Source organism: Crassostrea angulata, chromosome 5, assembly GCF_025612915.1.
Source record: "Crassostrea angulata isolate pt1a10 chromosome 5, ASM2561291v2, whole genome shotgun sequence".
In the NCBI taxonomy this organism is placed as follows: Eukaryota; Metazoa; Mollusca; class Bivalvia; order Ostreida; family Ostreidae; genus Magallana; species Magallana angulata.
This window is the reverse complement of record NC_069115.1, coordinates 31,487,791-31,504,178: the sequence shown is the minus strand read 5'-3', so window position 1 is coordinate 31,504,178 and position 16,388 is coordinate 31,487,791. Positions and strand designations below refer to the sequence as shown.

Below are 16,388 nucleotides of genomic sequence, written 5' to 3'. Positions count from 1 at the left end.
GTAATTCACAGTTAACATTGTTTCCTGGAGTTTCCCTCAGATCAATGATGCTTATGTTTGTTTTATTCTTAACATTTAACGTATTTAAGTTGACAGAGAACAGCTTTTGCTCAGGGTAAGTTCTCCTGGAGAATGAATTTGTTATCAGTTTGTTTCCTATATTTATGAATAACTTTAAAAATATACATATTTACATTTCGCTTTCTCTAATTTCAGAGTTGGTGGAAAAGTGTGTTGTGATGGTTTTGCGCTAAATCACTCAACAGGACTGTGCCAAAGTAAGTGTGATACAATTTATGGACTGAATTAATATACATTATTACGTATGCAAATATACTTTATTTTTGCGCATGTATGGTTTATTCCATTTATTTAAGATGTATAGTTTATTACCATTTACTTAAGAATATATAACTGTTTAAAAAGATTAGTATGAATTACACAAAACTTGATTTGTCCATGGGACTAACGAATTGTTGCCTAATGTTGCTTAATTGGTAGCAACTATTGATCTACGTGTAAAATACATCATTATATCAACAAAGCATTTAAAAAGTGACATTAACTACCTGTGTTACATGTAATTTTAATAAAATCAAAATCTGCATATTAATTATATTGCCTAACTACAACTTTTTTGAGAGTGTCCAGTTGGATATTATCGCCTCAATTGCTCCGAAAAATGCATCTACCCAACGTACGGAATGGAATGTCAGTCCCAATGCAAATGTTCCCAGGAAAAGTGCAACTTTGTAACTGGTTGCTTGAAGGGAGAGGAAGAAGCTACAAACAATCACATACGTAAGCATAGTTTATACCTGAGCTGTAAGCTTTTCATTTTCAATAATATTAGTAGGTTTTGGAGGTTTAATTATAAAACAGGTTGATTTCATCTATTATGAAATATTACAACACCACCTAAATGACTATAATTGGGAGACGTATTCGTTAGGTTGAATATTAAAGTCTTACCCGGAAATGTATGCGGTTTTTTGAAAAAGGGTTAATTTACAGCATGTAAAATTGTTCATACATGTACGTATATGTATGTTTTCTATAAGGTTTTTGGTTTTGATAAAAAAGAAAAATTTTTAATTGATAAAAAAAGAAACCACGTTTTCCTCAGTTTTATTTTACATGCACACATTTTGTGCGAACCATTTAAAATTGTAAAGTATTTTTTAATTTTTATTCATCGAAAAGACAATTTTGGCATTAATTTGAAAAAAAAAGTAATACTTGCTAACTTTGATGATAATTGATCGTAAGGAAGATGAATTGATACTTCCAATTTAATGTTAAAGATTCAGCTATGAACAATACAAAATCCTTTTCTTTTTTTCTAAAACGTGAAATTGGTACCCATCCGTTACTTAATCAACTGTATTTATTTAATCAAAGGATCAACAAAGGGAGTGACAGTCAAACCATCGACTCAATCTTCGACCGTTAGGTTATTGAACATTTCTGTTAAATACCAAACTGTTGAGTACGCTTTTTCTCGTGATATAAACAAATACAGCGTAACGACATTGTCTATTGTGCCTACGGGCATTGATTTGCTAACAGACAATTTAGTAGTGCGTATTATAATCAGCTTAATTGGAGTGTTTGTCTTTTGCTTTGCCATATTTGTTTTTACGTATATGTATTTCAAATGCTTCCGGAAGACAAACAATGCTAGTGGCGGAGTAAAAGAGAACGAGTGGCAAGCTCAGTACAAATCGTTGAGTTTTGATGCAATTGAACCCCAGCTGATTCCATTAAATCCCTGTCAACAGGGGCGAGTAAATACAGATTTCACATACCTTACTCCAGTGTTTAGTGGCAATGAGAGTCGAGAATCACATCGCACTGTTGAAAACGAAATAAGAAATGAAAATGATATATTACCTAAGATCAATCTACAAGAACAGAGAGTTTGCAACCAAGAAAGTACTAGCAGACAGGATGAACAAAACAGTACTCATGATGATGTTCAAGAACATGTGTATATTGAGATTACAGAAGAAAAAACCGAAAGTTCGAATTTAGTTGCAGATCATGAAAACCAAAGACATATTAATATTGTTCAAAGCACTTCCATTAGCAGAGAGTCTGCGTACACTAATGTTAACAAGGAAGAGCCCTAACGAATATGATATAGAAAAAATTTGATGTATATAGCAGTGTGTACTTAAAAAATCTTCAAAATTATACAAAATCATACTATTTTATGTCTTATTGATGCATCTGTCATTCGTCTCTTTCATACATGTATTTGATATCAATTAAACTTAAAATAAAAAATAAGTAAATATTCAATAATTCCAACGCATTTATCTGCCAACCTAACTGTTTCATATGGTGATAACTTTTTTGTCAGAGTATTTTTCGAAATTGCAATAACAATTTAAAAAAAAATTTAAACTTTAATTCAAAATACATTTTACAATGCGTTAAAAAAAACACCAAAATTTACTAAAACTGTAGATACATGTACTAGTGCTCATGCATAGCCTCTTACGTATGAATGTATGAACATTATGTTCTTAAAGAGCCAACCTTGAATTAGTTAGGATCACCCTCGTATTTATTGTATAAAGTATATAATTGTGCCCGAGCAATAATGTTACTTTGGATAGGGAAAGATAGTTTTAAAATAGTTTGTTTGATTTTTAGAAATTTTGACGAAGTTTTTCGATAGGGCTGCTGCATATGTTTAGAAAGTAGGGAGTCATGGAATCATTCATGTCCATAGAGAAACTTCGTTCAAATTTCTAAAAAAAAAAAAAAAACAAGAACTATTTACTTAAAATATGCACGATTTTTATAAAGTATACAACCGATACTTGATCTTTGAAGCATTTTTAAAAATGTATATTTGATATGATAAATATCAATTAGGAAGAAATCAATTTGGTTGTGGCGCCCAACTAGCGCAGTGGACAATGCACTCGCTTATCACCGCTACGACCCGAGTTCATCAATGGTTGCATGTGATAGGGTATGGCGGTCGTCCGCTTGGACACGTGGGTTTCTACGCGCACTCAGGCTTCCTCTCACATTAATGACCACACCGAGCAGCCGTGCATACAAAAGATATTACTATAAGGTGTTGAGCTTCTTTATAAATCGTTGCAATATAAATAAAGTTCAGTTTAAGGTGAAATAACACAAATGCAAAAAGGCGCTCAAATTAAAAGTAAATTATTTGGTAATGAAAGATAAAATGAAAATTATATAAACTGTACGAGTGTCAAATAAGCACAAAATATGCAATTTAGGAATGAAAAATGAATATCTAAAAAATTCAATTCAGTAAGTAAAAACAAACGGCTCTGGGGGATTTGAACTCGAGGTGTACGGATCACAAGTCCGACACTTTATCCAATCACATAGGACAAATTTACATGTTGCTGTCGATAAAATCCCTATAATAAACAGAAAGTCATTCTGATCAGAGATCAGCCATTTTTTGATGATGTGTTCTTCAACCTTAATATAAATTACTTTTATTCGGTTGTAGTTTAAACGGCAATTTTAATTTGTTATTAAATGTGACATGATTACTTCTGATTGTCATACATGTATGGGCAACATCAATACGATTAACTTCCACAGCACCTACCTCAGTGATATACACTTGCTCAACTATTTAACATTAGGGTTTAACATTTTAAAACATAATACTAACTGCATGGTACTAATAGCATAACGAATAAAGTTTCTGGGGACACCTTCTTGATATTTAAAATCCTTTATCGTGCAGGCCATATTCTTACTTTAAGCATTAACAATCTTTAAAATATAGACGAAAAAGGACAGATACACAGCATATAGTTTTTTCTATTCATTCTGCAGCTGATTATTGACTTATGAGACTTAACAATAATGGAGAAAAAAATGATTATAAGTATAGTCTAGATCTGCGTGTGTACATCAACACTGTTCATTTTTCCAATGGGAAAAATATCAAATCGATCAGTAATGCTCTTATTCAACCTAATCTTAACTGAAATCACTATAATTACATATCAATCATTATAGTTAATAGCGCGTTGTACAGAATGGTATTAAAGTCTTCGCAGCAGGGTGCTTGTCGCAATCTGAAGTCTCCATCCTTGATATAATTATGATCCTGCCTTAATGAGTGGTTATTTCTCTTCCTTATTCCGCTCGCACAGTCATCGACAAAGTACAAAAACAGAATAAACAGGAATATTTCAATTGGTTTTAAAGCTTAATCCTGTTTTTAAATCGTGAAAAGGAAACGAGGTGAGATTGAAAGTTCATTGTTCAAGTAGGTTAAATTTTATTTGATCTGTATTTTACAGTTTCATCCGGAAATTTATCTGAAAAACGAGCATATTTGTAGCTACATTGTAGCTAGTATGACGTTCATTTTTGAATGTTTGAAATGAGCAACCAAAATATTAATCTAGGACAATATAAATCAACACAATTAAAGCATAAATGATATATTCATTTTATAAAAAAAAACCGATTTTTTATGTAATACAGTCACCCTATACACAGCACATTCTAATTTATAAACCCTCTAACAAATGAAAAGAGAGATGACAAAAACATTCGCAAACTGTAGATAAAAAAATATGATGACCTAGAATAGGTTTAAACAACAATTTAGACTATGCAGTCAATATTGATTTAATCTATTGAAACAATCCTTTTTTTCAGTACATGTAATTCAGATTTGGTTTGATTCAAATTTAAACCTATGCATATTATTATTTTGTTGTTGTTGATATACTGTATACAAATACAGATATTGTATTGTATTGTTTGTTAATTCTTATGATTTCTTTTCATTTTTCTTTTTCATTTTATAGAATGAAATCCTTCTTGACAAACTTCTGCCCACACCTACACACCCACCCATACATAACACACCATTTTTTAAAAAAAGTTTGTTTTCAAAACGGTTTTGAGCTAAGCATCGTTGATAAAAATAATACAATGTCGACATTGGACAACTTCAACAGACAACTTATTTTCACAACGTATTGGTTATGACATTTAAATGCAAATTTTAGTATAGATAATGATTAAAGAAAGATCACTCTCTTTTGGTAAAATTTATCACCGAGAATAAAATGTTCCAGAGTTATCTCCCTTTCACAAAAACATTGATTTCTTACAAATTGTTATCTAGAAACAACAAACATATGCCATGGATACACACAGTTCCCGAAATCTTTAAAGTTTGTTTGACGCAAATTCTTAACCTACAACAACATAATTCGCCGTGATAAAAAAAATCATTATATTTTCGGAGGCCTATAATGGCAATCTTTCTTGATGACGGTCTGCATACCTTATTAGGTGTTCAATTTCTGTATTTTATTGATTGTAACAAAAACGTGTCTATTTTATTCGTTCATCGAGAACTACTTTGCGACGGGCATTTATCATTACAAAAAATGCAAATGTATAGGGCTTACGTTCTCGTTCGAGAGCAATATAAACGAGGGCGGAGGCGTATCCGAACAGCTGATTTAATCAGGTTGATGCGAGTGTCGTCGTAGTAGAACACCTCGATTGCTTGTATATTCCGTTGCTTGTTGGGGGCTCGTGTAGCCCGTGCGTGTGTCGATGCTGATTCGTCGAATTTATTCAGTTCTAATGGTCTGTTGGTTGCGTATGCTAATGATCCTGGTAGTAGAAATTCGAGATCTGTGGAGTGTTAAGAATTGGATTTAATGTAATTGTATTTCATACTCACTTTATTTTCACATTAATATTTGTTCTTTCCAGGTGGGCAGGAGGAGGGGGTGTCTTTCTATGTTATAAAATAGAGCCTTTGTACATACATATTGTATTGCAAAATGTTATCTATATATCATCGCTGGTTTTGTCCATACTGAAACTGTTTTACAATGAAATAAGCTAGTACAAAGAGGATACCATGGTTACGTTTATATAAACAAATCATTAATTTGGTAATAAAGCAGTTTACACACACACATATATATATATATATATATAGAGTAATGAAACAAATTATGATGCATAATTTTATATTTATTCGCTCTATGGATATCTTAGTAAATGAATTTAAGTAATTGACCGGATTTGAAATGTAAAATCAAATCGAAAGTAACATTCTAGAATAATTGATATTGAAATTTTAAAATCAACATTTAAACATTGATGTTTTATTCCTAATCCGAAGGATTGTTATCAACTATGCAGTATATATTAACAAGTATTATTCATGTATCCAGTAGCCTTTACTGTTTTATGATCATCATAATACTTCAATCTCCTTCCATCCATTTCCTGTAAAGGGCATTATCCTTACTTTAATGCGCAGCTGCAAGCAACGTGCAGCACGTCCGACCTTCCTTAAATAATTTTAAAATATCCAAGATTTTTTATAAATAAGTTTAATATTTTCAAGACGACGGTATATGCACTCTGTTTCTTTTACTGTTTAAAAACTGAAATTTAAATATAAAGATTTATTTTTTAAATCGTTCTGAATAATGACTCCATATATACATTCCTTGACCCATTTAAACCGATACGGTAAACAGAATACCCATTGTGCGTTCACCTGTATATGCACTATGTGAAAAGGATAAAGCTGGATAAGTTGATAAATGCAAGATGGACATACGCGATCCGTAATGATAAAATAATGTTATGTTAGTTTGTAAATAAAAAAAGTTAAAAGCCGATGGTTTTAGCAAAGTTGATTTTGTTCAATGTATTCATAACAGGAAGAAAAGTCTATTTTATATTTTTAGCAAATTATTATCATGAAATGTAATTCACAGTTAAGTATTTTCCTGGTGCTATTCTCAGATCAATGATGCTGACCCTTATTCTATTCTTAACGCTCAATATATTTAAGTTGACAGAAAATAGAATTTGTTCAGGGTGAGTTCTTCTTAAAAATAAATTTTAAAGAAATCGTTCATTATAAAAACATCAAATCATATTTATTAAATGCACTTTGTTCTTCAGTTTTAGAATTCATGGAAGGGTGTGTTGCGATGGCTTTGCTCTAAATCACTCAACTGGACTGTGCCAAAGTAAGTGTGCTAAAATTTATAGACTGAAATGAAGAGACACATCAACATAGATATGTTCCTTGTTTCCTAACATGGATAGTTTAAACCATTTAGTTAAAGATATATAATTGTTTGGAAAAAATATATCTGGCATGAATCAATCTAACCGCACTCACAAAATGCTGCTTAATGGTATTGACAATTATATATCTAAAAATCAGAATATCTCTGTATAAGCTCCACAATATTGAAAATGTGACTTTCACTACCTGTGTTAATTTAAATTAATATTTATATCTGCATATATAGCGAAACCCAAATTTTCTTTTAGAGTGTCCAGTAGGATATTATCGCCTTAATTGCTCCGAACAATGCATATACCCTACGTATGGAGGGGACTGCCAGTCTGAATGCAAATGCTCCCCGGATAAGTGCAACTTTGTAACTGGATGTTCTCAGGGACAGAATGAAGCTACAGGCAATCAACGATTACGTATGCATACTTTGTATATGAGGTTCTTACCATTTAAATATTCAATAATATTAGTACATGTAAGTTTGGAAGCTAATATTAAAACAGGGTTATTTCAATTATGAAAAATAACAAATATTACAACACTTTATATTAAATAACTAGAATATAAAGACTTATGTGTAAGAATATATGTTATTGTTTTAAATACATGGTGATTTTATGCACTTCTTGAAGAAAAAAGTTTCTTCTATGCCTGTAAAATTATTTATAAGTATGTTTATGATAGGGTTTTGCTATTGATAAAAAAAATACCGGGTTTATACAGTTGATGAAAAAAAAAACCCCATTTTTTCCCAGTTTAATTGTACATGCATATTTTGCGAGAATCCTTTAAATTTGTATTTTCTATTAATTTTTAATTCATAGAGAGACAGTTAAGCTTTAATTTAAAGCTAGTATTCCTAGCTATTTTTTTAGGATAATTGTTCGTAAGGAAGATAAATTGAGTCTTCAAATGACGAAGACTTGGATATATACATTACAAAACTTATTCTAATTTCTGCATAGTGAAATTGGTAATCAACTATAAGTCAATTATCTGTATTTCTTGTTTTACAGAATCAACAAAGGAAGTGACAGTTCAACCATCGATTCAATCGTCGACAGTTAGGATATCGAACATATCTGTTGGCTTCAAAACTATTGATTGTGATTTTTCGCGGGACACGAAGAAATACAGTGATACAGTACCCGCAACGTTATTTTTTACAAGATAAACGATAGGATAGGATTCACGCACGATAGGATAGCATTAACACACGACAGAACAATATACAGTAAAACACGCTTATAACGAAGTGCCAGGGATGGGTTATTTTACTTCGTTATAAGCGGAATTCGTTATATCCGTCAAGTGTACAACATATTTTATAGTCATGGGGAATAAAAATCACTTCGCTGTAAGAGTCAATTCATTGTAAGCGTGTTCCCTATAACAGTGTTTTACTGTACACGCACGATAGGATAGCATTAACGCACGATAGAACAGTATACACGCACGATAGGATAGGATTGATACACGATAGGAAATGATAAATGATGTTCATGATAAACGTATAGTCGCTTTAAACGATTTACACGAATAATCTGTTAATGGCAGAATTTGAGAAAGAACACGCACGAATAAAGATTTACGTGGAAATTCTATTTAGTAATAATTGCCGAATTGTTAATCATCGCTGCATTATTTATAGAATGTATAAAAGTGACCATTTAATTTTTTTCACTAAAATTATGAGCTTAAATAATCAATAATTCTTCTGAATTGTTATCATTGCTTTCAATACCGAATACCCTAGCCGATCGCCGCGAATATTTCAGCCCGAGATCAAATTACACGGAAAATAGCGGGTTCAATTATAAAAATCAAACTCTTGTTTAAGTAAATATAAAATCTGTCATAAATACATTTCTTTCTGTGTAAGAAAATGATGCATTAAAAACGAATTATATTACATACATGTTAAATAAATATTTCCGCAGGTTCACATTCTGCGTACGATTTGCTATCATTTTCTCATTACCACACACCCTAGCCGATTGCCGAGAACATTTCAGCCCAAAATCAACTATCACACAGAAAATAACGGGTTCAACTCTGGTTTTAATTAAATATAAATTATATCATAAATACCGGTACTTTTGTTTCTGTAAAACATGTTGCATAAAACACACATTATATTGCATAGAAGTTAATGTTTACGCAAGTATACACTCGCGTACGATTTAATACATGTATATTCGATATACAGCCTCAGGTAAATATGTTACCTTGTTCCTAAGAACTTCGAAAGTTAACATTAAGTTTTCATTTTTAATGCTTACAGATATGATTTACGTGTAATATTCGGTAATTTTGATCTAACAAGTTAAGAAATTACTATCATAATAGAATGCTGGAAAGGATTTTACAATTCTTGTTCAATAAAGTTTCGTATACGGCGCACGGAACGAATTGCAGCTTTGAAATAAATATTTTAATTTACTTGCTTATGAAAAGGCACGAAACGATTAACACGATAGGATAAACGGAAAAACTGTTAAAATTGAACGATAAACCTGATAGGATTAACGCACGATAGGATAGCATTAACGCACGATAGAACAGTATACATGCACGATAGGATAGGATTAACGCACGTTAGAACAGTATACACGCACGATACGATAGGATTGATACACGATACGATAGGATAGGATTGTAAAAAAATAACGTTGCGGGTACTGTACCACGTCGTCTTTTGTGCCTCCAGGCATTGATTTGCTAACAGACAATTTAGTAGTGCGTATTATAATCAGCTTAATTGGAGTGTTTGTCTTTTGCTTTGCCATATTTGTTTTTACGTATATGTGTTTCAAATGCTTCCGGAAGACAACTAATGCTAATTGCGGAGTAAGAGAGAACGAGTCGCAATCTCAGTACAAATCGTTGCTGCAGTAGAACCCCAGCTGATTTCATTAAATCCCGGTCAACAGGGGCGGATGAATGCAGATTTCACATACCTCACTCCAGTGTTTAGTGGCAATGAGAGTCGAGAATCACATCGCACTGTTGAAAACGAAATAAGAAATGAAAATGATATATTACCTAAGATCAATCTACAAGAACAGAGAGTTTGCAACCAAGAAAGTACTAGCAGACAGGATGAATCAAACAGTACTCATGATGATGTTCAAGAACATGTGTATATTGAGATTACAGAAGAAAAAACCGAAAGTTCGAATTTAGTTGCAGATCATGAAAACCAAAGACATATTAATATTGTTCAAAGCACTTCCATTAGCAGAGAGTCTGCGTACACTAATGTTAACAAGGAAGAGCCCTAACGAATATGATATAGAAAATTATTTGATGTATATAGCAGTGTGTACTTAAAAAATCTTCAAAATTTTCAAAATACTATTTTATATCTTGTTGATGCATCTGTCATTCGTCTCTTTCATACATGTATTTGATATCAATTAAACTTAAAATATTAATTAAGTAAATATTCAATAATTCCAACGCATTTATCTGCCAACCTAACTGTTTCATATGGTGATAACTTTTTTGTCAGAGTATTTTTCGAAATTGTAATAACAATTTTCATCAAAAAAATGAAAACTTGAATTCAAAATACATTTTACCATGCGTTAAAAAAACACCAAAATTTGCTAAAACTGTAGATACATGTACTAGTGCTCATGCATAGCCTCTTACGTATGAATGTATGAACATTATATTCTTAAAGAGCCAACCTTGAATTAGTTAGGATCACCCTCGTATTTATTGTATAAAGTATATAATTGTGACCGAGCTATAATGTTACTTTGGATAGGTAAGGATAGTTTTAAATTAGTTTGTTCTTTTTTAGAAATTTTGAAGTTTCTCGATAGGGCTGCTGCATATGTTTAGGAAGTAGGGAGTTATGGAATCATTCATGTCTATCGAGAAACTTCGTTCAAATTTCTAAAAAAAGGACTATTTACTAAAAATAAGCACGATTTTTATAAAGTATACAACCGATACTTGATCTTTGAAGCATTTTCAAAAATATATATTTGATATGTAAAAAATATCAATTAGGAAGAAATCAATTTGGTTGTGGCGCCCAACTAGCGCAGTGGACAATGCACTCGCTTATCACCGCTACGCCCCGAGTTCGATCCCCGTGATCATCAATTGTTGCATGTGATAGGACTACACCGAGCATCCGTGCCAAAAACAGATATTACTATAAGGTGTAGAGCTTCTTTATAAATCGTTGCAAAATAAATAAAGTTCAGTTTAAGGTGAAATAACACAAATGTAAAAAGGCGCTCAAAATAAAAGTAAATTATTTGGTTATGAAAGATAAAATGAAAATTAAATAAACTGTACGTATGTCAAATAAGCACAAAATATGCAATTTAGGAATAAAAAATGAATATCTAAAAAACTCAATTCAGTAAGTAAAAACAAACGGCTCTGGGGGATTTGAACTCGAGGTGTACGGATCACAAGTCCGACACTTTATCTAATCGGCTTAGGACAAATATACATGTTGCTGTCGATAAAATCTATATACATGTAATAAATAGAAATGTCATTTTGATCAGAGGTCAGCCATTTTTTGATGAGGTGTTCTTCAACCTTAATATAAATTACTTTTATTCGGTTGTAGTTTAAACGGCAATTTTAATTTGTTATTAAATGTGACATGATTACTTCTGATTGTCATACATGTATGGGCAACATCAATACGATTAACTTCCACAGCACCTACCTCAGTGATATACACTTGCTCAACTATTTAACATTAGGGTTTAACATTTTAAAAAATAATACTAACTGCATGGTACTAATAGCATAACGAATAAAGTTTCTGGGGACACCTTCTTGATATTTAAAATCCTTTATCGTGCAGGCCATATTCTTACTTTAAGCATTAACAATCTTTAAAATATAGACGATGAAGAACAGATGCACAGCAGATAGTTTTTTTCCTATTCATTCTGCAGCTGGTTATTGACATATGAGACTTAACAATAATGGAGAAAAAAATAAATATGAGTATAGTCTAGATATGCGTGTGTACATCAACACTGTTCATTTTTCCAATGGGAAAAATATCAAATCGATCAGTAATGCTCTTATTCAATCTAATCTTAACTGAAATCACTATAATTACATATCAATCATTATAGTTAATAGCGCTTTGTACAGAATGGTATTAAGTCTTCACAGCAGGGTGCTTGTCGCAATCCGAAGTCTCCATCCTTGATATAATTATGACCCTGTCTTAATAAGTGGTTATTTCTCTTCCTCATTCCGCTCGCACAGTCATCGACAAAGTACGAAAAGAGAATAAACAGGACTTATATTTCAATTGATTTTAAAGCTTAATCTTGTTTTTAAATCGTAAAGAGGAAACGAGATGGGATTGAATGTCAATTTTTCAAGTAGGTTAAATTTTATTTGATCTGTATTTTACAGTTTCATCCGGAAATATATCTGAAAAACGTGCATAATTGTAGTTATCTAGTATGATGTTCATTTTTGAATGCTTGAAATGTGCGACCAAAATAATAATCCAGGACAATGGAAATCGATACAATTAGGGCCTTATGATATATTCATTTGATAAAAAAATTATTTTATTGACGCAGAATGATGCTATGCAGTAACCTCATATATACATGAAACAAAAGATGACAAAATATTCGGGTCTCGAGTTCAAATTTTAAACTGCAGGTAAAAGAAAATATGATAGCCTAAAATAGTTTTAAACAACAGTTTATACTGTGCAATCTATTCCGATTTTATTTACTAAAACAATCCTTTTCTCAGTACATGTAATTCAGATTCGTCTACAAATTTGGTTTCATTCAATTTTTAAGCCTATGCATATTATTATTATTTTGTGAGAGACTGTATAAATGTACAGATATTGTATCTCAAAGTTTGTTATTTTTATTTCTTTTAATTTTTCTTCGTTTTATAGAATGAAATCCCTCCTGACAAACCTCTGCTCCCCAACCACACACACACCGACACACAACATAATACACTCTGCTTTTTGAAATTTGATATCAAAACAGATTTTATTTAAGCATTCATGATAAAATTTATATAATGTTGACAAATTATACAAGTTTAACAGACTACTAATTTTCCCACCATGTAGATTATGACATTTAAATACAAATTATTTTGATTTATATGAGATAGTGACACATCAGTATACTGTATGTGCTAAATACATGTAAAAATAAAAGAAAGATAACTCTCTTTTAGATAAATATATAACCGAGAATCGAATGTTTCAGAGTTATTTCCCTTTCACCAAAGAGCATTGATTTCTTGCACACTGTTTCCGAAACCTTAAAAGTTTGTTTTACACAAACTCTTATCCAAACACAACATAACTCGCCGAAACAGAATAAATCATTACCTTTTTAAGCCGATAATGGAAATCTTTCTTGATGAAGGTCTACATACCTTAGATGTTTAATTTCTGTATTTTATCAATTGTAACAAAATAATGTAATTTTATTCGTTCATCGAAAACTACTATGCGACGGAGCATTTATCATTACAAAACAATGTACAAAGCAACATGTAGGATCAGGATCTGTCAGTCTTTGGTAACCGTCCAGTCATAGGTCCGGGCGAGTGTCAGTCTGATTTAAATCAGTTGTTCAGATACGCTACCAATCTCGGTAGCGTGTCCAACAGTTACAAAATTCAACGCTGTAACATTTATTAAAAACACAACATGATTTGAAAATAGATTTCGACATTCTGTATCGTCGTGTAATGAAGCGAGTGTCATCATAGTAGTACAGTTCGTTTTGCCTGTATTTTCCGTTGCGTTTTGGGGCTCGTTCAGCCCGATAGTTTGTGAATGCTGATCATTAAATTCAATTCTCTTGGTTTGTTCGACGCGTTTGCCCCTGATCCTGTTAATGAAAATTAGGGATATGTCAACTGTTAAGTATTATATGTAATGAGCTCAACTCATTCTATTTACCCGCTAATAAATGCTTTGTGTTGTTTTACTTTTCGGGGTGGTTTTCTTTGTTGAAATATAGAGCCTTCGTACATATTTTAAAATGTTATTTACATTCATCGCGGGTTTTTAAAATTATACTGAAACTGTGATCAAATAACTTAAGCTTGTACAAAAAGGATACTATGGCAAAAATTGACTCAACATTAAACAAGTGATAAAGCAGTTTTAACATGTACACTAATGAAACCTGGTTTGAGACTTCGAGACTACATTTGCCTCAATGTTTAAAGATTGAATATAAACATACCCCCTGCCACCCCAAAACCCACAAAGACCAAAAGATATTTTTAACTATCTTTTCTGTTGCTTATTCTTCACTTTTGCTGTCTTTTTATTATGTTATGGAATCATCGTTTCTGAATCTGTGTGTGCTAGACTGCAAGTTGCTTGCTTATATCTCAGGTTGGTTTTTGAATATCTACTTATCCAGATATCGTAATAGAGTCCAAAACTCAATAGTGTAACATTTGTTAAAAACGCAACCTAATAATAATACAGATCGATAAAATTCAAGTTAATGTTTCGATCATATAAAACAAGATTCATCACATTATATTTGCATTTCTATTGTTCTTTCCCACTGTAAGCCCATACGGAGGAGCTGCAATTATTTCTCTATAATCGCAATTGCTCTGTCAGTATACTATGACGTCATAAAGGTGTAACGTTATATATACTTTTCCATGACGTTATAGATTTAAACCACTATACGATACATCATGTACATGTGTTTTTCTCCAACTCCATTAAAATTGACGTATTTACATGTAATATTAAAACATGTTCTTGATAACATTTTAAAGGAATTACTGTTATAACATATCATTGATTCTGTTAACAAATCTATGTGAATTAAAAAGATACATTACAGTCTGAATGTTTACTTTTGATGTAATAGCTAAATGTCAAGGTCTAGGCTAATACAGGGTATTTGCGAGTGGTAAAATGCAAATATAAGTAATAAACAACGATTTAGCGCATCATGGAATATGCCAACAGAGCAATTGCTATTCACAACGCCATGTTCACTAAATAACGTTGTTTATTTCTTATATAAACATGACCTATTAGAATACTGCATACATACAATGTCATGTAGAAACATACATAGAGGCATATCTACAAACGTCATCCCTGAATTATTTAAGGGCAATGTACTACTATAAAGCTATTGAATGTGACGAGGGGAACATATGATTTGTTGGACCTGAAATCACAAAAGTAGTCTGGGGGCAAAAGTATAACTTTTTATCAATAGCATAGTTAAATGACATGACATAAAAACTTGGGTTTAAATACTCATCAGCGACACAGGGGATTCATATCATAATATTATATTATAAAAAAGAGAAGAATTAATGCATTAAAAAGATGACTGTACAGGCACTCACACGTCCACAGAAGAACTTAAAAGCAGTTTTATAGCTTTGGTTACACTCGATGTACAGCGCAAACATGCACAAGACTACCAATGCATCTGTACAATACACTTATGTATAGATAAATGTGAACGCTTTTGTAAGCATTTTTTCGGTCCTGATATTTTCTACTGTGCATAATAAGGGTGTTTCTAAAACCCAGCTGAATTCGATCATATGTGTCCAACTGTCATTATCAACTTCATTTCTGTAAAATATAATTCTTTAAGTTATATGTTTTGGTACAGAAGAGATGACTATGTTTTGTTATGGAATTGAAAGTTATTTACATACAAGCAAAGCAATTACGGTCCATATACATGTATGTCATGATCACTAACACGCTTTCACTTAATCTTTCTTAATTTCTCTCTCTCTCTCTCTACTTTTTACTCATTTTTTAGCTCACCTGAGCTGAAAGCTCAAGTGAGCTTTTCTGATCACATTTTGTCTGTCGTCCGTCTGTCTGTCCGTCTGTCTGTAAACTTTTCACGTTTTCAACATCTTCTCAAGAACCAATGGGCCAATTTCAACCAAACTTGGCACCAAGCATCCTTAGTCTAAGGGGATTCAAAGTTGTGAGTTGGGGGGTAGGATGGGCCCACAATGGGGGGATGAAGTTTAACATAGGAATATTTAGAGTAAATCTTTTAAACTTTTCTTCTCAGAATATAACCAGCCAGGAAAGCTTTAACTTGTGTGGAAGTATCCTCAGGTTGTGTAGATTCAAAGTTGTGAAAAGCATGACCCTGGGGGTAAGGTGGGGCCACGATGGGGGGTCGAAGTTTAACATAGGAATATATAGAGAAAATCTTTAAAAATCTTCTTCTCAGAAACTAATCAGCCAGGAAAGCTGAAACTTGTGTGGAAGCATCTTCAGGTA

General features: G+C 32.1%; 1 protein-coding gene and 1 pseudogene across 1 annotated transcript; both read left to right on the top strand.

The window, feature by feature from the left end:
* Nucleotides 1-29: 29 nt before the first annotated feature.
* Nucleotides 30-2,246, top strand: LOC128185798 (uncharacterized). Its single transcript, XM_052855462.1, has 4 exons — nt 30-115; nt 217-278; nt 643-801; nt 1,402-2,246. The coding sequence occupies exons 1-4, from the start codon at nt 45-47 to the stop codon at nt 2,130-2,132; spliced, it is 1,023 nt and encodes a 340-aa protein (XP_052711422.1). The 5' UTR covers nt 30-44; the 3' UTR covers nt 2,133-2,246.
* A 4,568-nt stretch (nt 2,247-6,814) lies between these two features.
* LOC128186103 (uncharacterized) lies at nt 6,815-10,432 on the top strand (annotated as a pseudogene).
* The last annotated feature ends 5,956 nt before the right edge of the window (nt 10,433-16,388 follow it).